The sequence below is a fragment of the Aythya ferina genome (genome assembly GCF_964211825.1).
Source record: "Aythya ferina genome assembly, chromosome: 10".
Taxonomy (NCBI): Eukaryota; Metazoa; Chordata; class Aves; order Anseriformes; family Anatidae; genus Aythya; species Aythya ferina.
This window is the reverse complement of record NC_140306.1, coordinates 11245089-11270684: the sequence shown is the minus strand read 5'-3', so window position 1 is coordinate 11270684 and position 25596 is coordinate 11245089. Positions and strand designations below refer to the sequence as shown.

At 45.4% G+C, this 25596-nt stretch overlaps 1 protein-coding gene across 10 annotated transcripts in view; it reads left to right on the top strand.

Moving 5' to 3' along the window:
- CHCHD6 (coiled-coil-helix-coiled-coil-helix domain containing 6) overlaps positions 1–25596 on the top strand; it is a 120724-nt gene that overhangs the window by 54026 nt on the left and 41102 nt on the right. For 8 of the 10 annotated variants that reach the window (XR_014696530.1, XM_084531148.1, XM_084531155.1 and 5 more), the window contains 2 exons: positions 2911–2981; positions 18615–18750. Coding sequence is in view for 9 of the 10 variants with exons in the window: in XM_084531148.1 (XP_084387274.1) it covers positions 2911–2981; positions 18615–18750 (207 nt within the window). In the remaining variant the exon portion in view is untranslated. Of the gene's footprint in view, positions 1–2910; positions 2982–18614; positions 18751–24282; positions 24638–25422; positions 25533–25596 lie in introns of those variants that run through there. The other 2 variants (XM_084531153.1, XM_084531151.1) reach the window with 2 other exon arrangements.

Below are 25596 nucleotides of genomic sequence, written 5' to 3'. Positions count from 1 at the left end.
CTCGGTGCTGCCGAGCGGCCTTTAGGAGCGGGTGGCTCTGCTCAAGTCACCAGAAGTCTAGCAGTGGTTCCTGGTGGGGCTCCTCATTTGCAACCTTATTGTAAGTCCTAGGTTTTTGTTCAGCATCGAAACACTCTGTGTGGCCACAGTGTGATGGGGCAGAACAGTGGAACGAAGGAAATTTTGCATCTCAACTTGTGTAGGTGAGGATACCTGGAGACTTGTTCTCTGAGAGCAGAGGCCCCCCATCACAGAGGCTGCCGTGACTGCCCACGCTGGAAGCCCGCTGCCTGCTGCTCCTTTAGGCCCACTTTGGGACAAGTCAGTGCCCCCTTCCCAAGGTAGGAAGAGGCCTGGAGTTGAAGGGAAATCTGTTCTACAAGCCTGCTTGGTGAACAAACTCAGTTTTAAATGGTAAAACCTTGTTTTTCTTACTTGAGGAAGCATTTGAATATAATGATTCAGAGCGTTAATACTGCTTCACCGGGTTTTGGGTTTCTCACAGGCAGAAGAAAGAAGACAGGTTTGATCCAACGCAAGAGGGTCACTTGGATTGCTTGCAAGGATGTTTCCTTTTTATTTTTACGATCGAGCAGCTTTGAGCTCTGGGTTGAACATGGTCTGTGCCCCTCTTTGATCTTTGCATCGTGCCATGTTCCTCGCGGTTCCTTTGAGGCCAGGGCTCCCCTCCTTCCCCACGCTGAGATTCTTGCCTCTCCGTTCAGGTTCTCACTTGCCTCCTTTTCTTCAGCCTTGGGATCCAGAGCTATTCCGTACTGCTTTCTTTCCCAGCTCTTTTTGTCCCTGTGCAGTTGATTTTGTTGCAGATGGGGCTGACCATAGCACCGGGCAGGCGAGTGCTCTCTCTAATAACCCGGGCAAGGTTGTGCCACAACCACTTTAATCGGCGGTGCAACCAGCAAATGAATCTGTTGGCTAGTTTTTCTTTCCCTAGGCGGGTTAAATGCCAACCTCATGCTGGGTCTCACGTACAACATATTTGTTCCTGTTTTCCTCTCCTGCTGCTGTTTCACTGCAGAGTGCTGCAAGCTAATAGTATCTGACGGGGCTACTTCCTATTGCCTGAAAAATGTTTAATTTTACTACCTTGCTTTCTCTCTTTCCCACTTTCTCTCATTTTGATCTCTCAAATCCAGTCCCTTTGAGAAATCAGACAGTATGAAATATGAAAATTGCTTGGTTAGTAATTGGAGAACGGTGAGACTTACGAAACCCATGGAGATAGCGCTTACATCTACTTATTCATATTATTTAATTTTTAATGGCAAATTTAATTAATGGAACACAGGTCTTGTGGTTTCATGTGTGAATAAGTAACAGCAGGGATCTGAAAGTCATGAGGTCTGTTTACAGGACAGAGAAAAAGGCTCCATTAAAAGCTGAACTTTTCGTTATAGGAAGGAGTAAAAAGGGTTTAACAGCCTAGAAGTTTGACCATTATGTAACAAGTAAGTAAAAGAAAACATTAATGGCAATTTTGCTGGCCAAATGCATTTTGAAGTGGTTACTCATCCATGATTTTTCACTTTAAGTCTGTCTCCTAGGTCAAAGTATGGCAGCGCAAAGCCTGCTCTGGTTGTTTTTCAGTATGTGACATAAATTCAGGCACCGGAGATAAATGCTTAAATATAGCACCTTGAAGTCTGGGCTTTGAAAACCTTTATAAACCTCCCAATTAGCTGAGCTTCACACAACTTCAGCGATACAGGCAGCTGTTATCCCTAGCTTGCAGATGGAAAACGGTGACTTGCCCAAGTGGCAGAACCGCTAACAGAACTTGAGTTATATCTGTCCTTTCCTTCCTAACCACTGAGCAGTATGTGGAGTCTCATCATGTGCAGGACCACAGCTGCATTTGTGGGAAAATAAATGAAGGAAGGCAAGAATAGGAAAGGCAAGAATAGTTTTCTATATAGCAGGCACAAATTTGAGGAGAGACGAGGCAGCAGCTAGGACTGGCCCTAAATGAATAGCTGTCCTTGCTTTCAGTACCAGTTTGTCGCTTTTTTGATTGATCGTTGCATATTTTCTGCGTGTGCCTTTTCAGATGAAGGGCCTTGCAGATGAGCTTTGAGTGAGGCAATTGCAGCTATTTCAGGATGAAGTCCAGGGGCTTTGCCTGAAGCAGCTTGATCAGCAGTTCGGTGACACAAGCCCTCGCAGCGAAGTCGCTGGGGGTGTGCGGCGGCTCCCTCCTGCTGTCTGTGCTTGGGAGGCCTCGGTGCAGCAGAGAGAAGGAATTCATCCTCCATGCTCAGCGGCTGAGCAGCTCTGAACTAAGACTCTTTCCATGCAAGCTCAGGAGAATTTAATGCAAACGTCTTAAGCCCTGCAGCAAGACACTCCAGACTCCGTTTGGCAGAGCCTTAACTGATACCTGATACGCCTCCCTACGTCGTTAAAAGGGAAACAGGCTGCATAATTTTCTTCTAAAGAATAAGTAACATAAGCAGAGGCACTGAAATGTAAAATGGATTTTCCTGTGCTAGCAGCCAATTTTGATACTTGCGAGTCAGTAACTTCCAACATTCTTCACGGCAATTAGTGAAAGAGAACAAAACGCAGCCTAACTCGAAATAACGCGGCACGGAAAACACCTTGTTTTGGTGGTTGCATGGAGTAATCAAAGCTGACTGTTGGTTGTTGGCGACCTTTCCCCCCCTCTTTTCCTTCACAAAGGTGAAGCTTATAACGGAGGACATGTTGCAGCCTTGATGCGTTTTCTTGGAAATAAAATGAACTTTTGGTGCATTTTTTGTTGTGTTCTTTGAACTGAATATGCTGTTTGTTGTTGGAAATCGTTATTAATTATAGAAGATAACTACCTGACGGGATAAGATCTGAGATGCCTTTCATTTTTCGAGCTGAGCATTATGTTCTTTGTTTCAGAATGCCGAAATCTACAAGCTGACGTCTGAGCAGTACCAGGAGGCAGCCACCAAGGCAGAGGAGTGGATAAAGTGAGAAACCATTTTTGTTCTTTTCTACAGTTCCAGTTGCATTTCCTAACACTGTGTGTGTGTACAGCCCCTGGATATCCCTGCAACCAGAGTGCAAAGCTACCTCGTGTCAGGTAGTGAGGGGGCTGGGGAGCTGTATGCCAGCATCCTTTCTTTCTGTGCCAAACTTGGCAGAACGTAGTATAAAGATGTTAGATCTTGCAAGGGGAGAGCAAGAAGGAAGACGTGGAATAGAAAATTGAAACTAAATAGGAATATTTACCAGGGTTTTCTAAGAGGCAATGGAACCTGCTTAATCTGCTCAAACTTTGACCCAATGTATTTAGCCTGCATGTTGCAGCATGGGGCTTGCATATAGGAGTATGAAAAATGTCAATTCTAAAGTTATTCATTGTCCACAGAACAGCAAAGGTAAATAGCCTAAATCAGCCCTGTAAATTTCACTCAAAATAGAGTTGTACTTACCATAAATGTTTTCTTAGAGTGGATGCAGTGATTTTCTGACCTCTTTAACTGGCCTTGGCATAATTAGTGGACCTTTAATGCTGTCTTTTTACCAGGAGCATATTTAGTGTCTAAATTCCGTTTGTATTTGCACGTAGTGTTGCATAGCTTATTGTTCCACATGCACTAACAGCTGTCCAAGAAAAAATATTTTCTATAATTCTTTATTATTAATGAGTCCAAAGCAATTACACTGTCACGAGCAGCGCTCAGATCTCAGTTGGGTAAACAGTTGGCCAACACGCAGTAAACTGGAGTAGCAACATATGTAGTCCAGTTGGGTCCAGTCCAGATTGTATGATACTTAATTGCATAAATAGATAATATAGCAATGATGAATATATTAGTAGGGTGTGCAGTACATTGTGCTGTCTTTATTTAAAATTGTGTTTGGCTGCCAAAGCATCACATAACCTGTTGTAATTTCGCATTTTTGTTTGGACAGTCAAGTATTAAGTTGCTAAAGAAGCCAAAACAAGGCAGCTAACACATCACACGCGTTTTCATACGGTTTTCCACAGTAGAATTCTTAAGTTTTGGTTTTAAATAAAATTAAAAAAAAAAAAAATTATAGTCCGTAACGTTCTGAGAGTCTTTGATCAGTTCAGCTTTCTCTTGAATTTGCTTCTACAGGTGTGTGATCAGATGTAAATTCTTACAACTTTGTAAAGGAAGAGGCACAACCTTGGATTATGTTCTTTACTTGCTATTACAGACTGTAACAAATCTGTATTTACAGCAGTTGTAAGTTGGGTTCCTGAGGTTTTATTTGGTGTCTTCTGATTCTTATGAGGTTGAATACTGGCAATGTAGGAAATCCTCTGGTAACAAGCATTTCTCACGAAGGGCGGTGGCTGAGACCAATACAAATGTTAATGACTTCTTGCTTTCAAGATTCAAAAAACGTGTTTATGGTTTCTTAGGGGTCCCTTCCACTTTAATTTGAGTCTCTAACGTCTCCCAGTCCCTGGCTTCTGGCCTTATTATACATTGCCTTTCTGCATGAAACGCAGAACGTGATGAACGTGAGCCATTGTAAAGGGACAATTTCCTTGATCTGTCTTCCTCACAGCCAAAAAAGACACCAGCCCTGCCATGAATTTCACTGTGAAAATAAAACATGGCTGAGAAGTGCCTTGAGAGCAGACAAACTGTGTGGCACCAGTGAAGCTGAGGGAGGAAGAGGAAATCTTATTTTCTCTTCCTTTACAGTAGATCTTGTCGGCCGTAACTGGCATTGCACTGAGCTGCGTGTTGGAGCACACAGTCTAGGACTGATCATGCCCTTTGATAATTGTATGTGAAGGAAGAACCTTTGCTTTAGCCTACCAACTCGCAGTGTGTGACTCTACAGCAGTACGCAGCCGTCCTTTTTGGGATTGTTGCCCTGGTGTAGAACATATGGATCAAACACCGAGTGCACGTGCCTCAGGTGAGGGCCATGATATTGGGGCAGGGTCAGGGAGCTTCTTTCATGCATTGGCATTCATGCTGATTTGCTAGGACTTGAATGTTGTGAATATTCTTCTTAGGCTTTGCACATTCAAGTCTTTGTGCAGCCTGTTTATGGCCATAAATTACAAGATCCTGTGAATTCAGTGGAAATAATTGTTCATCTTGGTTTGCAATTTCATGTTAGACATACAAGCACAGTGAGTGCTAAGCTAGGTAAGGCTAATTTATGCAGATCTAGTAACTTGGATGACACGAATAAACTGAAACTCCAGGAAAATTACAAGAACTGGAATATAGCCAAATTAAGAACGAAGCACAGGTCCGCCTGCTTGCAGTGCTGGGTGACGACAGCTCCTGGAACAAAGGGAAATCGGGAGTGGCATTTTCTCCATCTAACGGGAAGAATGCATCCCCTTTCTGTAGTGTCACATCCCTGGCTTTACACCATCCTTGTGTTCCACTGTGAACTCCTAGCCCTGCCTCTGGCACTTGAACACGGTGAGACCAGTGAACACGGTGAGACCCTGCACTTGTTGCCATCTGCCCCTGGATCGAAGTGTAGCTGATGGAGGAGGAGGGGGCTAGAGTTGGGGCTGTTTCTGCAGGGAGTGCACTGCTTTTTCAGAGTCTGTCTTGAAGCAAAGATAAGAAATACCTGAAACAAAATTGTTTTCGTGGCATTTATTGACTTTTGCAACTCCATTATCAGTACCTACAGCTCTGCACAAATGGTCAAGCTCCGTGGACTCTTTCCTCTCCTTAGTGATTATCAAGCATTTCAGCATTTGAGGATATCGTGCAAGCTTTCTACCAGCGACCCTTTGCAGCACGCCTGTGAGGTAGGCAGGTGAACCAGCTCCAGTTTATAGGAACAGAAGCGTGGAGCTTCATACTGCAACACTACATGGTCACCAGCTCTTGGTTCCTGCTTCAAGGAAGGATGCTAGGCTCGATGGCGTGATGCACTTCGTTCCCCATCTCTTTGTCTGAACCCATCTTCCTCCTGTCTCTGCATTCCCCCACCACAGCATCTCGTCCTTTGTTCTGGGCTCTATCCAACCTGTTTCTTTCTCCCAGGAAGAAGATCCTAGCAACAAGAAACCACTGAACACAGCTTTCAGCACCTTAAGCAACTTGCCCTTGTTGCTTACATGCTGTGGTGAATTGGACAGTTGCCACGGACATATTGTCTCTGTGATGCTATTATAATTGGTGCATTATTATTTTTCTCTTCTGTTAACCAGCAGAATTAAAGTCTAGGGACCTAGAACTTTTTTTTTTTCCTTCCTTCCTTCCCTGTTTAGCAAACTGCACATCAGTAACCACCCACAAAAGAAGCAGCGTGTAAATAAAAAGCCAGTGCTCTCCGCCCTTCACTTCGTTCCACATCCTTTTCTCGGTGTTCATAGAGCCATGACTCAGACTGGGTTTAGAGAAGACAACTTGCTAATCCCCTCCCTGCTACAGAGAATAAAATGGCATTTCATTCCAAGCTCTATTAATGCGCTCGCTCCGGGGATAAAGCAGCACTCCCAAAAGGCAGTGGCCAAATTTTTTTTCTGTTGCATTGTCTTTGTCTTCTTTTGAGTGTTACATTTAGATTAGCTTCTGAGGATTAAATGTTATTACAGTCCCTGAATCTGTTAAGGGGAAGGAAAAAAAACATCAGTAAAGAGGTTATGGCTTAGTACAGGCACTCTAGATTTATCCTCAAAATGCTTTTTTTTTTTTTTTAATGTGATTTATTTTCTTTTGTGAAGGCTGCCTTATCATATTTTTATTTTATTTTATTTTCGTGGCTGTTAAATTTGGATGCAAGAATTGCCGGGGGCGGGGGTGTGACTCGCTCTGCAAGGTATAGCAGCGGGAGTGGGGTGAGGGGATTAGGAAGCTGTTAAAAGATAAAATTGTTCTGAAGCTGAGTTTCCCTCCGAGATCTCCTTAGAGCTTGCTGAACCCTCCCTGAAGCTGCTTACCGACGGCCGTGTTGCTTTGCGTGTTGTGCTGAGAGAAGCGAGCGGGCTCCGTGCTGCTATCGAGGAGCGCATAAAGAACACCGGTATCTTATCCTGATAGAGATCAGCCTTGAATCCAAGGCAGCTTTCCAGTGGAGGAACTGCCAGGGAGATTTACTCCATATGGGACTTTGTATCTGAGAGTTCCATTTAATGGTCCTGAGATCTTTAAATTTAATGGACGTCAGTATTTAAGGTGATTACATTAGGAAAATTGGCAAGTCGTAAGTATCCTCCTGGGCTGAGCATGGAGCTGAGAACCAAACTGACTCAGTGGGGGTAGGGGGAGAAAGTTCAGAGATGGACTGTCTGCTGGGAACCGGGAATTTATGGCTCCCTTTCAGGACTCACGGAAACAAAGATTTTATTGAATTGCAACAGATTTTATGAGGCTGATGGTCCCTCAAATAAAATGGCATCAGTAACTGGAACCTCACTGTTCCAGTTCCAGAAACTGCCTTTTCTTCCTTTTTTTTTTTTTTTTTTTTTTTTTCCCTTTGTGTAGATCTGGAAAGTTTATAAGATACTTACGTGGTGAAACTTGAATTTATTAATCTTGAAATCTTCTCCAAGGCCCCAGCTATTTCAACAGAGGGCTGTGCCCAGGAGTCAAGCTCTAAAATAGTTATGTGGACAGCCATGAAGCCTGAGGAGAAGGGTAAAGACATCATAGTTTTCAAACAAAATTGCTCTGGGATTTCTCGTGTCATTAGATTAGATAGATGATTAATTCAATGTTGAAATTAAGAGCCTCTGCAATAGGGGTTTAAGAGTTTTCAGGAATAAAAGACTGATTAGTACTTGGAGCTCATCCTCAGCCTTATCTCAGCACAGTGCTTTTGTACGCTGCGCTGATTATACCTTCAAAAAATGTTTTGGCTCCATCCCAGTCCTGTTCTTCCCTCAGAGCTTGGTTTGTGTTGGTTGTTCCTACTTCTGTCAGTGGCGAGTCTGTTCCATGTGATCTCTAAATAAAGAGATTAGTTACTAGTCAAGGCTTTGCTGTTTTTTCACGTTTATAAAGTTGGTCTTTGAAGGAGATTGGAATATTGCTGTCGGAGACAATAAGGTGCGAGCTTCCCCTGAGTCATTTCAACAGCAGGTAAAAGAGGAGGTGGGTCAGTTTTGACTTTGTGTCATTTTGTATGGTGTATTTCTGAAAGAAAACCTTCCAGGTCTTTGTGAGGCAGAACTGAAGATGATTTTGTCTCATTTACATTAGCATCTAAACATTTTCTTTACTAATTGTGGAAGGCGTGTTGTTAAGCAGCTGTGTCTACCAGTGCATTGATTTCCAGGGGCTGTATTGTTCCCCCACTACTTTAGGAATATAGTTTGTGGTGACAGAGTCAAATACACGTAACAGAGTTATGTAGATGTTCCACTTGCACCAGATTATCCTTTTTTCGACTTATCTTTAATTCCTGAAAATTGATTGGATTGCGTACCTCACCCAGCTGTTGCATCTTCTCTCTGAAATCCAGCTCTTGAAGGTTACAAAGCTGCTGCTTTCAAACTTTTTCCTTTTGCCCACTTAGTAAAATAATGTTCTAATAAAAAATAGTGTTAAATAATGTTCTGATATAAAAAAATAGCGTTCACAATATCATCTTTCCTCTTATGCGTGTTGAGGGATGACTAATAAATCAGCCCGATGACTGAGATTGCAGTTCTGTTAGTGCTGAAAAACTGGTGTAAAATATTAATACATCTTTTCAAATCTGCAAGGGTTTTTTCTTCGCAGGTACACGGGTAGAACTTGGGAGCTTATAAAATAAGACTTGAATAGCAAAGGAAGAGGTGCCAAAGACTGCATGTAGTCTATTAGGGATGTTTCTATTACTATCGATTTTTACATGGAAAGCACTTGTATTTTGCAGTAATGTTGCCATTATAAAACCCTTAGATCAGGGTTTGTTGGCAGGCCAGATCCAGATTGTTTTCAAAAGCACGGATATTTGTGCAGCTGTTAAAACAAAACCCAGCCGTGCTTTGTGCATCGGAGTACACGAAGTATTTCGGTTCAAAGCTCTCCATCGCGGTGAACGCAGGGAAAATTGAAGCAGATCGCTGCCCTCGGTTTGGGAATTACATATGCCACTGGGTACCTTGGTGGAAGGGAGATTTCTCCAAGGTTCACAGTTTTTTATTGTGGTTTTAGATGGAATGACAGGTCCGCAGCCAAGCCCACGAGTTCTCTGTGCCTTTGCTGCATCCCTCTCCTTGGCTTTGGCTCGGAGAGGTATTGTGAGCAGTAATTCAGGGCCCAGCCACGCTCGCTCCCGCTGTGTTTCTCTGCTTCTGTCTTCCTGCGTGTGTGTTACATAGCGTGCTGCTGGTAGTGGCACGGGGCTGATTTGTAAAGGATTGAGGTTTACAGTTGTCTGGGGAAGCTTTCCAAAAAGACTGGTGAATTAAAGATGTCAGTAGCAATAATGCCTGAGAAACCACTTGTTACCAGTGAATTAATGACTTGTTTGCTAATTAGCAGCCTAAAGCAAAGTTGAGGTAACGCTCCTACCAATCCGGTCATTAATTCACTAACAACTGATTTCAAGGGCAGTGTTGCTGTTTTGAGCAGTAATTGTGTTCCCGATTCTGGATTACACGCTCCGTGCAAAACGTCGCTGCTGCTGCTGAGCCAGGCTCCTCCCGGAGGGGTGGGGGGATGCAGGCAGAGCCCGAAGGCAAGTGTTGGAGCGGGAAGTTTGAAGAAATAGTTGGTTCTGTGGCTCAGAGCTGCTCTGCTCCACCTGCCCAGGTGATAGCCATGGCTGCAGGACGGGGATGGCTGTGGTCACCCTACCCCACGGTGGTCAGCCTGCAGGGAGGAAGGTGCTGGGGCTCGGTATTAGAGGCTACTGAGAGGCTGAGGTCTGTCCCAACCCTTATAAAGGGACAGAAAAACCATCCCTGCCACCACACCAGGCTTCGATGTCTTTTCTTTCTTTATTTGGTGTGCTTTTGGTAATTCCTGAGGTTACTCTGACACCACCGGTTTCTGGGCTAAGGGGCTCCGTCAGCTTTGAAGTCCCAAGATGAGGCGATGCTCAGCCTGCTGCCAGAGCACCTTGCTGGGGCAGTTTCCTCCTTTCCATCCTTTCCTTTTTCCTCTTTAGTCCTGGAAGCATCTCCTGCCTGCTTAAGCATCTCCCCTCTGCCTGTCTGGAGCATACGTACACCGCACCAACCAGAATTATGACTGATTTGGCCCAAACCAGCAGTATTTGGAGGACGGGAGCACTCCTTGTTCAGGGGAGAATATTGTTTCCTTGGAGAGAGCACGCCGAGATGTGCTCCCGGGGGCTGAAGCTGCCCGTGAGCCCCACAGACAACGCAGTGGGGCAGCTCGGTGTGGGCGCTGGTCTCATTAACACGCCCGAGACATTTCACATCATCTCTGAATTTAAAAGCACATTATCAAAATGATTTTCTATAAGGGCTTTTTCAGTTCTCTGAGGGCTTCTCGAAATTATAATATTTGTTTAAAAACCAAATAAAAAGAAAAAATCCCAACCTCTCCCCCAAACCCAAACGTGAAGGCTTTGTGCTTCCTCCGTGAGAGCGCCATTACCCCGCTCTCTGGGGGGATGAGTGGCTGCTTAATGGGGAGCTTGCTGAGTCAGTGCTCGGCAAATTGCGCAGCGTGGTGCCAGGGGGCACTGCGGGTTCGGGGATTAGAGCACGCGCACGGAACCGAGGGGATGTTTTAATAAGGCGGATGTTTAGCTTCAGATCCCACCTGAACTCGAATGCTGGCAGCCTCCTTCTCCTCCCAGGATTTCTCTGCATCTCCAGCAGGTTACGCCGCCGTCGGCGCTGGGTATCCGAACGGAGCCGTGGTTTTGGCCATCACTGGTGTCCCTTTGTGTCGCCTGCTGTAATGCCTGCAGTGAAGGGACCTAGCGCAGTGCTTGGGGGCATTTTAGGGAAGTAACTGCTGGAAAATTTAGGGAAGTAACAGAGCTTCTAAAAAGAAGGGTTTTAGCAGTCTGACATCATTACAAGATCTTATATAAGAAAAATGTACTGGACCTGTCTGTCCCTCATGTCCTGTGGTTATATGAAATTAGCGTAACAGATACCTAAGGATATTTCTGGGAAGGGGTTTAATATGCCAGAAAGAACATGGGTCCAGCATTCTTTCAGCAGGCAGTTCCCCAGCTAACCCGGAGATCATACAGCATTATCACAGCCCGTATGTTCCTAGGGTCACCGCTGAATGCATTCCATAAGCTGCATGCGTTTGCTTCCTGACCTGAGATCTTAACCAGTTCTTAGATGATGTTTTTTATCTTGAGAAAGAAAATCCCTATTCGGGTCACTTGTTGGGCTGTGTGTTGTTTTCAGATGCAGTTATTGCTTGCTATATTGCTTTTCTGCCTTGTGGGAGCTGAGCCAGCTTCCTTTCTGATTCAGAGAACTCCTTCCAGCAACAAGATTCTGACTCATTCCTGCTTGGCTTCCAGAGACCATTTTGCTGCTAACTTTAGGCTCTTCATCTCTGCTAGTCAACTTTTCGTAGCTTGGCATCTTTGGGGAAAAAATGGTGCATGGCTTTCTGGGCAGGAGATCCAGTTCTGATAACTTCTGGATCTCTTGGCAAGGCAGGGAAGAGGCTGTAGTTTTCCTTTCATCTTCCAAGCTGACAGTTTCTCATAACTCAGTATTCTGCCATCATAATCAGTAAAGAATTCACATCCAAACGCACGCTGAAATTATCCACTTGTGGGGAGAAGTCTCTCATTATTCCAAACCGCTTGCCATCTCCCGCGCGGAATACTAATAGGGCTGGGTGGTTGTTGGGTTTGCAGGTTCAGTGGGATCTTGCTGTCCCAGCCATCCACCCCAGAAGACCTACAGCCCACTGCCAAACCCCAGGACCTGGGGCTTTCGGGGTGCTGCTGGGCAAGCCAGCTAAATCTGGTACAACTGCACCTATACAAAGAAGTATAGGATGTTTAGGATTATTTGGTCAAATAGGAAATAACTGCTTGTGTATGAGGTTCAGCCACGTAGGATGACAGGAGAGTTGATGCTGTGTTGGGGTAGGTGAGACACAGAGCGGGGACCTGCGCTGGAGGGGTCACACTACCCCGTTACATCGATTTCATCACCGTAATGGAGAGACTTGTTGCCTTCCATGGACATTTCAAAATTACACGTTATATAAAAGTGCTGTTAGTTATATTCCACTTCAGTCTGTACGTTTTGGAGGGGGTTTTGTTGTTTTATAAAGAAAATGTGGCTGGGTTCGGCTGTTTGCACTGACAGCCAAAGCGTTTGAGCAGCACGGTGACACAACAAGTTGCTGACACTACTGAGATTGGATATTTGTTTTAGCTTTGGGTCTCGGTGATAGAATCTAATTAGTTACACGGGAGAAGATTTCAGAACAGTTTCTGAGTATCCGTGATTGGAAGGGAAGGAGTTATCTGTCCTGGAAAGGACAAGGGTGCAGCGAGTGCACAAATTGCAACGGGGAATTGTGTGACAGCTTCAAACAAGCTGTCAGGAGAGGAAAGGAGACTGGGAAGTGCTTGAGTGACAAATTTTCTAGGATCACAGAGTCACACAGAAACGCACAGTGCTTCATAAATATGTATTCATTAGGCAGCTCCATGGACAAGGTAGGGAAAAAGAGAATCAGGTGGCCTGGTGCTGAAGTGCAGCTGTCAGGGGGGAGAGAGGGAGAGGGGAATTAGTGCACCGTGCAGTGGCGTGCTGCAGCCAGCGTGGAAGGACATGTGGGGAGGATTTAGGAATACAGCTGAAATTTGGAGATGGTGCCCCTATTACGAAAATTGTCACGAGGTTTCACCGTTCCTTTTTATCTATTCCTTTACGCAACGTTACCTCTACACGCCGTGTTCCATCCGGACCAGTGCAAAGCCCGGTGTGTGGTGTTTTCAGTCCACGAGGCTAATCGGAGGTGCTTCCTTCCTGATCAGGTTAGGTTATTCTCACGAGGCATGCAGCTTGTTTACATATTGCTAGGTTATCTAGCTAAAACATTACTGAGTTTTTACTAGATATTTGGGTAATCTATTAGGCATCCTCATCTCTTACTTCTCTTGTCAAACAGCGGCAAAATGACTCTTCCCTCTTTCATTCAAGCCACGTTATCAGTCTGACGTCCAGGGTCAGGGAATTCCATCGGTTGTGGTGAGGCCATCGTGTTTGCTTTGTGACGGTGCCGCATCCTGGAGCCTGTGATGAAAGTGAGCTTTCTTGGCTGTTTGTTCTGTGCTGATGAGTTTGCTACATGTGAATGAAATGCTTCAATTGTGTTTAATTTTCTGCTGTAAATGTCAAGGATGCAATAATGAGAGAGGATGGAACCTTTCTATGTGCTGTGTACTGCATCTGTCTGGAGTTATTTTCCTGACATGTTAAAGAGGAGCCATCAGAGCCAACTGCTACCCAGGGGAGAAAGCAGTTTTACAGGTCAGTTAACCACTTAGCGGCTTTTGTGTGTGTACAGTACTGCGTGGCTGCACACCACATTTATGTGACCAAAACATCACCGAGCTTACTCGGAAACGCGTGTGGCCTACCCTGGATGTACAGACGTGCTAACCAACTCTTTGACACGTCTCTGCTTCCTTCCTGACACGCAGAAGCTGCTGCTGCCTGCCCTGGGCTTTGCTCTGTGCTGCCCGTGCACCTCCTTGCTGACCTCTGAGGTTGTCTGCGCTGTGCTAACCGTGGTGACTAATGTGGTTTGCTCGAGTTAGCTCAGACACTGCTTGCAGTCAAATAATGCAGCCGAAAGTAGCTCAGCCTGTTGTTGTGGGGTTTTGCAGCCCACAGGAAATTCCAGGTTGCTGCACCGTGTAGGCTGCTTCTTGCAGCTACGTGCTGGAGCTAGCTGCCCTCAAGTTGGCTCGTACAAGGGACCCTGTGTAGCTTTGGTTTTCACGTACTGAGTAGAGGTATCTAAATGTGTCTAGGTTTAGATACCTTCCGTCTCTATCTTGAGTTTTTTTCTCAGCTTGAATAGTTTCCCAGAGTACAAGGTAAGAAGAGGATCTTGCTTTTACCTCCATCTGGAATCGCTGTTCTACCCAGCAGAGCCAAGTGGCAGTGCGGTGCTCACCGTGGAGCTACTGATTTTGCACTAGTCTAAGGAGCTGCCAAGTCCTAAAGCTTTAAAGTTGTATCTCCACTTGGCTAGGGTGATCCATCAGCAGAGTGGAAGCACTAGCAAATATATACACATCTTCCAGCTTCCCCTTGCATTCCAGTACTGTCCCTAATTCTCCTCCCCAAAGGGAAGCTGTCAGCAGCACTAGGTAGTAGCCATCGTGCTATGCTTGAAACCTGCTTGTGGGATCTGTATCCTGGTGATACTGCCTTAATCAGCTCTTGAAATGAGTTTGTATGTTTGTCTTCGAGAGCTGTGTGGCTTCTTGATTAATCGGTGGACATTTAGACCAGCGCTCTGCCTACTGTTGCAGAGCTCATGATGGAAATTCCCGAAGAACCTTGCTTTAACCTCCCAGACGCTCGGCACTTCTTCATGGGGTTTATAGCCACGTAGAAAGGAATTTGCCAAGACAAATGAATGCAGTTATTGACTGGAGCAGCAGTTACCTGCCGCTATTGAACAGGTAGGAGAGGGTTAAGAAGAAAACCTCTTCTGAGCCACTAGATTGGCCCCGACTAAGATGAATGTCTAATTCACTCCCAGCGTCCTTACTGCTGCCAGTAATAAAAAGCTTGCTTCACATATTCACCCCACTGCAGACGTTTCTCTTAAATTAAATATCAAGAGGACATATAATAGCACGATTCCACGCCAAGCCAATATTATCAGATTGATGTCAGCAGTGATAATAGAAGAAGGATAAGTTGATGAGATTTCATTTATTAAATAAAGTAAAGGGAATACGCGGTGATAGAGAGGATTTGGTAACTCTTGGTGTGTCAAAATGCAGCGAGATCACGCTCGTTCTGTCGTACCTCGAGGGATAGCAGAGAGAAGGATGCCCTTTGTTTCATTTTACGAAAACCTCTTCCTTCTTTTCCAGTCAGACCTGGCTTAGCCCCCTCACTGGGAGGGGGGAGCGAGATCTGCAATCACGGATTTCCCATGCACCTCGCCTCCTGCCCCGCTGCAGAGCAGCAGAGGTTTTCCCCACTGTGATGGGGCAGGCACTGCTAATGAGTTTTACTCCTAGATTCATCCTTGTCTTTTTCCACCTGTCATCTTTTCTCCGTTCTTCCTTTTCTCTTCCTTTAAACAGATGAGAGCACACATTGCATTGCTGGTTTAATCTTCCCTATTCTGTATGACCTGCATTTCTTTCTGAGGTACCATCCCCTACCTCCCTGCCTGTGCATTCCCCTACCCTTCCCACCCCAGCCCTTCTCTTTTGCCTTTTTTCCTACAAATGAGCCTCTCGCATCTGTTTTCATAATAGCAGCAGCAATTACAATGCATTTTATTTTAGACAGAGGCTAATTGCCTACCTTTCTTGGGGGGAGCATATTATGCTTAAAACCGTGCCCCGTTTTAGGAGAAGGGTCAAAGCTTGCTGCTGTTCTGCTCTTCCTGTATTCAAAGCTCATCCCTTCTCCACCGTGTTCCTTTCCCATCACTGCTTAAGAAATAATAATAAAAGATGTTTGCAGTTAGATGCTGCTGGGCTCCGCCAGGTTTTTCGTGTTCTTTTTCCTTGCAGATACAGACGTGCAGAGCTGGGCAGCAACCGGTGTGTGGGGCTGTAGTTCCCACCTAAAATACAACCTAAAATAAAAAAAAGGTTTAATGGGAGCAGGAGGGGACGTCCCTTTGAGTCAGTAGCTGGGACAAGAGTAGTGGATGCTGTGCTGGGAGGAAAACTTCTCAAAACCGCTCACCAAAGCAGTCCAAATACCCTTTTTTGGGGGGTCCAAACGGGTATAGGAACCGCTCTGTTGGACGTGGATGACTTGTGTCATGGATGAGTGGTTCCTCGTGCCGAGCTGGCTCTCACTTCTCATCCCCTCGTGTCGTAGGTCCCCCTGCATGGTGGGGCATGGTGACAGTTCTCCCCGAGCAGCAGTCACGTCCCGTTTCGAAGTGAAATGTCATTCACAGTAGGATTTAACTGGTTTTGTTGAGTTTCCAGTTCACTTACGAACGCACGCGTAAATTGGTTTGTGTGATTCGTATTGATAATTACCCCGGCTGACTTCATGGTGCATTGATTAGTTTCTCTAAATCTCCTTTGAGAAGATGGCGCAATTGATGCAGAACTAGACTTAGAGATTTTATTCTGAAGACACAGCACCTTACTGATGCAAAGCAAATTTTGTTTGTGGCTCTGGGTACCCACCTTACAGTCACCCAAGAAATCCTCTGCGTGGTGAGAAAACCCATGTACCAGTGCTGGTGGAGGTACTGGCTTGGCAACCTGCCCTTTTATGCTCAGTGATCCCTTGCCTCTGGTAGGCTTGAGGCAGTAGCAGGTGCTTGGTGGCTTCTTTTTTATCATTTTTAGCTTTTAAATAGCCCTCTGGGCTGCGGGCTGGCTACCAGGGGGCTCCTAGAGCAGAGGGGCACCGACTTTGGACTCCTGTCTGACCCCGAGCTGGCTCCTACCTCTGTTGTTACTCTACATAACACAGACTGATGCCATAGGAGACACAGTGAATGAAAACATAGAAAACCCCTTAATTACGGTAGCTTAATTATGATAGCTCTCCGTGCTGACAGTGGCAACCTCGAGCATTCTTCTCTGTATTTCTCCAAGACATTTGTGCCGTGTTGTTCAGCTGTGATGGGTACAGAGCGTTTTGTGGCGGGCTCTCCCTGTTTCTCCCCCCAGCTCTCTGCATGAAAATTACAAAATGCCCTTCAGTTTAACATGGCTGAGTTTAAAAAAAAACTAATTTTAAAAGTCTTAACTTCTTCATTGAATGGAGGGATTTGGTGGTATTTCCTGACCTGGTATTGTTTGGTATCGTTTCCACGGTCTCGCTGATTTGATTAGAGTGATATTAAAGTTAGTGACAAAGCAAAATGCCAACATTATGAGTTTCTGAAGCTCCCTCTGAGTTCTTTCCTATTCCAAAATTTGAAGATTTTTTGGAATATGGATTTTTAGGGGATTTAAAGGTGATTTGCTATAGAACATAGAAATTACAAATGCATGCTAACCTCTAGGGGCTGTGTGCAGAATGAGTTTCTTCTAAAAGCTGTAAGGTTAGACAAGAGCTGGAAGAAGAAGTCTGTGTCATATTTTGGTGGTTTCTGATCCAAATATTGATGTTTTAGGGTGTGGCTGTCACACTGGTATTGAGGAAGCCTCAGCCTGTCCGTGTCTGTTGGCAGAGGAGGGCTGAGGACTGAAGAAATGTCCTTTGGAGTACATCCCTGCCAAACTATGTGGAGGAAGCAGCGGGGTTGCTGATATGGAAAGGACAATTTCTTTTTTCTTCCTTTGCTCCTTCCACTTGCCTTCCTGAGCACCTTCCAGAAACGAGCCTGATTTGGAAACTCATATCCGCGCTCTCCCCCAAAATTTTGCAATGATCTTGCTTGAAGATTTCGTGTTTCTTAGAAATCTGTTTCACCTGAGAGAATGAGACGTGCCCAGGAACAGGTCATGTTTTCTTCCTGCCTGATTATGAGGCGCTGCTGCTGAATGAGTGCCTGTTGTTGTTCCCGGGGAAATGAATACATCATGGCATGGCATTCGTGCCTGCCTGCAGCATCAGGTGCTTTGGGAAGAAGAGCTGCATTTGATATTTGGGCACAGATCTCTTTAAGCACGTTGGGGCAGGAAATGCAAGGAATTAAATGGATTTAGGGTTTAGAAGGCAGCATCTGAGGGCCGCTGCACCTAAGCGTATGTTCTCTGCTAAAATGTACCGGGGCGATTGTGCTGCACATTCCTGCAATTTGCGTCTGTGGCTGTGCAGCTGATGACACTGTTGTCACTCTGCTTGTGCCATTGCTGCCCGTATTGTTTTACAGTGACCTTCCCTTTATTGGTGCGGTTGCTTGTGCTGTGCCATATGCACGCAGGCACGTGACGGTGTAAGAGCATCCTCCCTAATTGTTCCTGGGTATGTTGTCATTGCCACTTACGGGGTATGAGTACCACTTCCTTCAGAAATAAACAAACAGATATCTGCTCTCGCTATTATTCCCTGTTTTTTCGAGTCACTCGGAGAATTACAGTGCTTCCAACCATGTTGGATTTTTTTTTTTAAGTGTTTAAATAGATGAGGATTCGATAGGTGGAGGTGGCTCATTCAACAAGTCCATTCAGTTCCCTGTCAGCCTGTAACAGATCCAGTGCAGGCCCAGCCAGGACTCCGGAGCTCTGCCAAAGATTTCCAATGTGACTTGGGGAAATCATTGAACCTCTTGGAATTGATTTTTCCTAACTGCAGAGGAGATGTGATGTTTTATCTCTGGTAAGAGCCTTCCACACCAACCTAGAAAGAATGTGTTCCTTCTTCCTGCTTGGTACTCTGGATTTTTCAGCCGAAAGACACTGTTGGTCATTTAACCCATTTCCGTGATCTCTGTTTTTACTGGTTTCTTTATTTCTTAGGGCTAGGTGACTCTAACACAAGATTAGTGACTGTGCCACTGGTAATGTAGTTGTAAGTGGGTGAAAACTCCCCTTCACACATCTTTCTGTTCTTGTTTTCCCTGCAGGAGGAGGAACACCGATCCTGTCTGTGCAAGTCTGCAGTCTGAAATCCTGAAGTGCTACCAAGAAAACAAATGTGAGGTGCTCAAATGCTCGGAACTGGCTAAGGAGTATCAGCGCTGTGTTAGTGCAGCTCAGAAGGTAACAAAAGCTTCCCTGATCTGATATACTTGTGGGCTTTGCTGACTTGTTTTGCATGGTGTTTTCTTCTGGGAAATGTCTCTGAGATCTGTAGTATCCGATAGTTAAACTGTGCTGTTCATAGGAGACAAATTTTCCTCAGGATCCATTTTGTGCATTCACATTCATTCCACGTTTCTCAGTTGTGCTGTGGTGTGTCCCAGCAGTGGGTCCTGAGGTACCGAGCTGCTACCAAAACATTAGCACTGATGCTCCTAGGTTTCAAAGTCAGCCACGGTGATTTTCCCAAGTTTTGCCTTCTTGGATGCTGCATTCTGCAAGGGGTAGGCAAATCCATTTTGCCAGTGTTGGCAATGTTTTGAACGGGCTCCAAACAACCTCGCTGCCATTCTGGGACCTCACAGTTGGAGGTCTTGCTTCCTTTCATGGCTGCATGAGGAAAGCTGCTTTACTGGGCAGAGGTGCTGCCTCTTGAGGGAACTGCACGCTCCTGAAAGCTTTGTCTTGTGCAGAGGTCCAGCAAGGCCACGGCTCTGCCGTCAGAGCTGCAGAGCCCTACTAGCTTCTGTTGATGCCTTAGGACAGTGACTGCTCAGCACCTTGGAAAAATCTGTGGCTATTAAAGCAAGTGAAGGAGAAAGGAAAAAAAAAAAAAAAACAGTAGTTGAATGTTACAACGAGGATATAGTCTTGGAAAAAGAGCATGGCAGGACAAGCTGCTGCTTGGGATGTCTAAAGTGTAAAGGATGTTCTCCATGTGAGAATTCAGTCAGCTGTCCCTCAAGGGCAGACTTTTTTTTTTTTTTTTAATTCTTCGAAGGGTGTAGAAACTCTATAATAAGATGGATTTGGGGAAAGGATAGAGCCTTCTGGGAGTAGAGAGCTGAGACTCCTCTCCTGGGATTATTAATATGGAGGCAGGGGGTGGGGGGAGGTGGAGATCTCGTCGAAGCAGTCCTTCTCTGTCGCATTAGCATTGTGAGGGGAAGCTGTATGGCTGATTTAAGTATAACATGAAACAAGCTGCCAGCCGGCTCCCAGAAGAAGCCCGACAGAAGGAGATGGGAAAATTGTCAGGATATATTAGACCAAATGTTGTTGCTAGTCCTGGTGGAATTTTTTTCCTTCCTGTTTACAAAGAAGGTCTTTGTATGTCTGCAAATCAGCAAGGTTAAAGCTGCCAGGGAAAGGGCTTTTCTCTGATATCTTTAAAGTCCCCAGCTCCCAAAACGTGTGGTTTCTTTTTCTTTCTCAGCTTTAAAGTAAAGCAGTGCCTTTGCTGCTGCACAATCCGTGCCCTCTGTTGCTGTGTGCAGAGCGCTGGCGCATCTACTGCCAGCCTCCGTTACCTGATGCTTCCTCCTTGCCTCCTGTAAATCAGGCTTGTAGCCTTTTCGGTGGAGTATATCTTTAGCAAATGCATTTACCAATACATCTTTATTGCATGCAGTGCGGGCGGAATGTGATTACCAAAGAAGACAGATTGCATTAAACTTCAGCATATTTGCAAGCTGCGGCTCCAAGCCGCCTGAGAAAGGGGCTGGGATGCTGCCAGCCCCGAGCCCCAGCCCGACATTATTAAAGAGTAAATTGGAAGCTAAATGACTGGTAACAGCAGAGGGCAGTGAAAGATCCTATTAACTTGGAGCTTGTTTGGATTTGTGTGATTTTTTTTTTTTATTTTTTAGGGGGAGGGGGGCATGCTTTCTTTATAAACCAAAAGCTGGGGGTGGTCTGGGTTCCCAGAGTTCACTGAACTTCAGAAATTTTTCTCCCCACTCTTTTGGAAACTTCTTGGAAGGAGCAGTACACAGGACACTAAATTGCCCTGCAGATGATGGCAGTATGACAGAGAATCTCCTTGCCCTGCTTTAAGAAGGGGCAAGAGATACTCAGGTGCAGGTAACTAAACCTTACAGCTGGACATAGGTATTGAAGGGTTCTGCAAGTGCAAATTCCAAAAAATGTGTGAGGAAATACATCTTCTGTGGTTTCCTTTATCCCAGGACAGCTAGAGCCCTGACACTTTGCCTTACTGCTCTCACCAAGTCCTCTGACTCGTGAGATATGTATGTAACGATCACAAGCTGTTGTGTTTTTTTCATGCAGGACTATAAAACTCCCTCCTCCCTTCCCCATTTAAGCTGTTATTTTTCTTTAAGTTTAAATTAGCATCTTCTACCAAATGGCTTTCTGTCTCACGCATTCCTCATTCAGGAAATTCGGGTTGGAGGAATGTGGGAAAGAAGGGTCAGAATCGCTTGATATTTTTTTCTTTTTCTTTTCCTTTTTTTTTTTTTTTAACATGATATGTTTGCCAGTATAGAGGATGTTGTAATCAAAGCTGGATGCGGGACTTAGCTCACTTGCATGCTGGTGATTTGTTCTTCTGCTTCTTACTAAAGATTTTATAAGGCTTGGTGAATATTCTTTAATGAAGCATCTGGTTCTCTGCAAGTTCTTTTTGATGGCTGGTTAAATGTCTCCAAGGCATGGTATACATTAGGCTCACAGAAAGCAAGCTCTAGATTTCTAGGCTGAAAATTACAGTCTACAGCGGATTACTGTAATTCCTTGCATCTTCCCCCGAACTGTGCTGCTCCGAGACCGTTCCTTTGGGCACCCGATTCCCTTTGCCTATCGCAGTGCACGTTTCTGGTCTGGGAGGTGAGATGCACCCTCAGTTACCTCAGCCCCACGGGCGGAGAGATGAGGAAATAATTTCAGGAGTTTGGAAATTGATTTTCTGCTCCCGTTTCCTGTAGAGGCGCTCGCACTGGAGCAGGTTGCTACGTACCATAGTGCAGGATGGAGACGTAAATGGCGTTACCTGGTTTGTACGTGGTCATCAGGGCTTCTTCTGCAGTCAGGGGAGAGAAAGAGGCACGGCTAGAGCATGGTGCGTCTGGTCCTAAAACAGGCACATAAAACAGGCCAGCTGAATTTCATCCTCGGGTGAGTAGGAGCAGCATCCTCCCTGCTGCACAGGAGGCATACCCAGCCCGTGAACTCCCAAGTTAACACGTACGGTTGGATGCTACGAGGCTTAGGGGAGCAGGATCCTCTCCTGGATGTAGCTAGCACGCTCCCGACGTGCTCTGTGTAACCTGCTCACGAGCTTTGCCCGTTTTGCTCTCCTGAATGTTAAATTTTGCTTGTGTCATCACGGGCTCGCTGCAGCAGCAGCCTGCTTGGGCTCTGGGCTGCTTTCTGCATCCTGGGCTTTGCTTATGTCGAAGCCCTCTGACTTGAGAGGACGTTGCCGTAATGTCTCCTGTTTAATTTAGGGGTGTTTTATCTTTTCTGGTGGTCTGTTTTCGTGGCTCTGCAGAACTTCAGCTACAGCCTAAGAATCGCTGGTTTTAAATCTAATAAAAGCTGGGATAATGGGACAGCTGTGGGAGGGGCAGTTCCCATTGTGTCTTTTAAAATTGCCTGTAGTTTATTGACCGCAAGTTTCACCAAGAGCTACTGCTGCCGCTAGATAATGAGAATTGAAAATTGCTGCTGCTGTTTCCCTGAGGTTTTATCTTGTGCCAATGAGAAGAGGGTGTGGAAGGAAAAAGGAGAGTGGGCAGTGGAAATCTGCGTAATTTCTTATTTTGAGCCCAGATGGAAGGGAAAAACAAATTATTTTTTTGAAGTCAGAGCCCTACTACTGAATTGCTCCCCCACCCTGCGAAGGCGCGCTCACATGCGAGCTTTGCCGAATATTTGTGACCCCCTTCTGCTTCCTCCGCGTCCTCTTCACACCAGAAGGCAAATCTGAATTTCCATAGGATTTCACTTGGCTAATTTGCTATGTAATTGGTGGCTGTACGAGGGAATCTCCGACCAGCTGCCACTCGAAAACTGTGGCCTCTGGTGACCACGCATTAACGCGAGGTGCGATTTGGAAGAGCGCTGCTCCTCGCAACCGCGTGCGAAGAAATGGCTGCTGGTAAAGAGCATGTAGCCCTTTTTTTTTTTTTCCCAGGTGTTCCCTTAATGTCTCTAGGTGCCTGTCTTTCACAGAGGGACCAAGGTGAATTTTTTTTGTGCTCTAGCTCCTGGCCAAACCAAGTTATAAAGAGCTGCATAGTCAGACACATGTATTCCCTTGTCAGTAGGAGGGGTACACACGGAGCTGGGAGCCCTTCGTAATTCTGTGCTCTTTCTCCCTGTTCTACATCCAGCTTCTCACAAGCCTGCTATTCATAACAGACAAAGGTAAACCCACTTCTATCAAGGCTTTAGGGCTTGTCTACATAAGGAAATTACAATGCAATAAACTGGCGAGCGAGTTTATTGTGCAGCAACTTTGCTGTACGTGAACGGTCTTGGTTGGTAATGGCAGGACGGGAGCGTTCGCCCTCGTTTGCCGTGAGTCACTCTGCTCTGCAAACAAGCCTGTGCAAAACGCTGCCCGGATTCCAGCGGAGGTAGCCTTGTAACGTAACCTTGAGTCTGCTGCTTTCTCCTTTACCCTTGGCTGTAATAAAAAGCAACGCGGTCAATTTACTGCTCTTACTTTCCCGAGCGATCCCTGTGAGAGCCCGTTTAACACACAGAGCAGAGTGTTGCAACTCTGCCTCAAGTTGACTCCTGCTCTGTGGGCAGTGACCTAGGTTGGTGTTACTGAGCAGATGCAGCAGATAGCCGTGCAGCGTCCCAGCCTGCTGGAGCAGTTCTGCTCAAGCTTTTTGGATCCTGCTGGGAAGTGCTGTTTCCACACCTCGAATCTCTGCTGAAGATAAGCAGCTCCAGGAGGCACTGGGTGCCGTGGGCTGTGCTGTAGGTATCTCTGGCCAGCAGGTATCATTAGAATCGTGTCTAGAGCTGTTGCCATTCGGATGGGTTGCAGAATGCTTTACAGATTGCTTTATGTAGAGACCAGTGGTCAGTGTGCGTGGCTGGGGGAGCTTTGAGCAGGTATACTGAGAAACGCTGGGATCTGCCTCCCTCCCTGAGATTCTGCAGAGGTAGATCTTAGCTGTCGAAGTCTCCCAGAAAAGATAAAAATACATCAGACGGTATGCTGCTTTCAATACAGTATATCTAACTTGGAAGGCTCTAGGGTTGTTTGAGCTTTCTGAAATCCAACTTTGTGGTTTGAGATAAATCTGTGCTCAGATCAGGAGCGTGATGCACGCAGCCATCCTCAGCCAGGTATTTGCCCGCCCCGCCTCTCGTCCGTCTGTCCTTGTTCAAAGCAAACATACCAGCAAAGTGTTTTCCTTGCTTTCTCCGTCAAGTCAATTCTCTTTTTTTAATCTTTCTCTCTCCCAACCTTTATTTGTGCAAATGCTGTGGTGATAACACTATCGGAGGAGTTTATGACTCAATAAATGGCCCCCACAAGGGAATCGGTGGAGAGGCCGCAAGCTGCAGGCAGCTGCTGTTTATTTAGTCGTAAACATAGAGGAGAGCGGCGCTGGATTAACTGTACCCAAGCAGCCCCTGACCTGTTATTTGCAAAAGGTGAAGATGATCCATATTTTGCTTCTATTTATAAAGGATGGAAGTGGTTATTGTTTTGATTTTTTTTTCAAGGCAGCGATTCCTGGTTCCGGCGAGCCTTTGGTCCTTACACGTTTTCGATCCCCAGGAGTTCATCAGTTGATAAACTAAAAATACAGAGCTGCCTGGAAGGACATAAACCGCCATCTTAATATATGAGGCATGTCCCGGAATAAAATGCTGGCCTACTTAAAATGGAAATGGCTGCTGCATATACCCGGTATTCATGAAACTGGAGGCATAAGTTCTTTATTTGCTCTGTATCTCAGCACTTCACAAAGCCCTGATGTTCCCTACAGCTTGGCATATTGTCAGCACTTATTAACCCAACTACCTTCTCTCTCTGCTGTTTGCCCAAACATATAAATAAATAAATATAAAGCCCGAACATGACACATTCTGGAGTTTGCCATTCTCATGGAAAACAAGAGCACAAATAAGCTTAAAACTTTATTTTGCCCGGTTGGCCGTGCTTCAAGGCTCCTCTTCTAGAGATATTTTGTCCATACCCTCCAACGTTTTTCTCTTGAGTTCTTGTAGCCTTTGTCTGGTCTGGAAGGAGGACTGCCCGACCCCATTTCTCTCCTCCAAAACAATCCATTGTCTAACAATCTAACTTACGGTCTGCATTTATTTATTTTGGCTCTGTCTTTTGCTTGTTTGTCTTTTTGTTTATTTTTTGACATTGTTGTAGCGAGGCAGAATTGCCTTTGGGTCTAATTTCTCACTTAATGGTTCCACTCTCAGATATACTTACAGGTAAAGTTAATCTAAATGTGCATGTTTCACAGATGGTTTTGGGGGAAGCTGTTAAAAGAGGGAAAGAAGTCAGAACATCATTACAGTTTCTGGAGTTGGACGAGATGGCATCTCATTACGTTTAAAATGTGGTCTGTGCTGCGGCTCTTTCTGATTTAAAACTTAGTTTGCCTGAATCTGTTTGAAAGCAGCCTGAAAAATACTGTGTAATAAAAGATACTGTGAGAGCTGGCCAGTGAGGAACAGAAGTCAGAGCTGACTTTCCGTGGTGTGGTCTTTGGGAGGGTGGATCTGAAAATGGGCATTTAAAGTTGGGGTATCAAAATTTCAAGCAGAGTAGGGCCAAGCACTATCCAAAAAGGAATGGGTTTGTCTCATTTATTGTTCTGTCTTTTAAAATTATTCCTTTATTAGCTTCAGTTAATGAGACCTACATGGATCTACTTCATCTAAGAGGTTTCCCAGACTCTGGGCTCTCCGTATGGCCTATTAGGCAGTGTTTTCCTGAGGACTGTAGCCTGTTTGCAGCCAGGCTTATCTGCTATGGGAAATAGTTGCTCGGGGGTGCGAGAGTGTTGTGATACATCA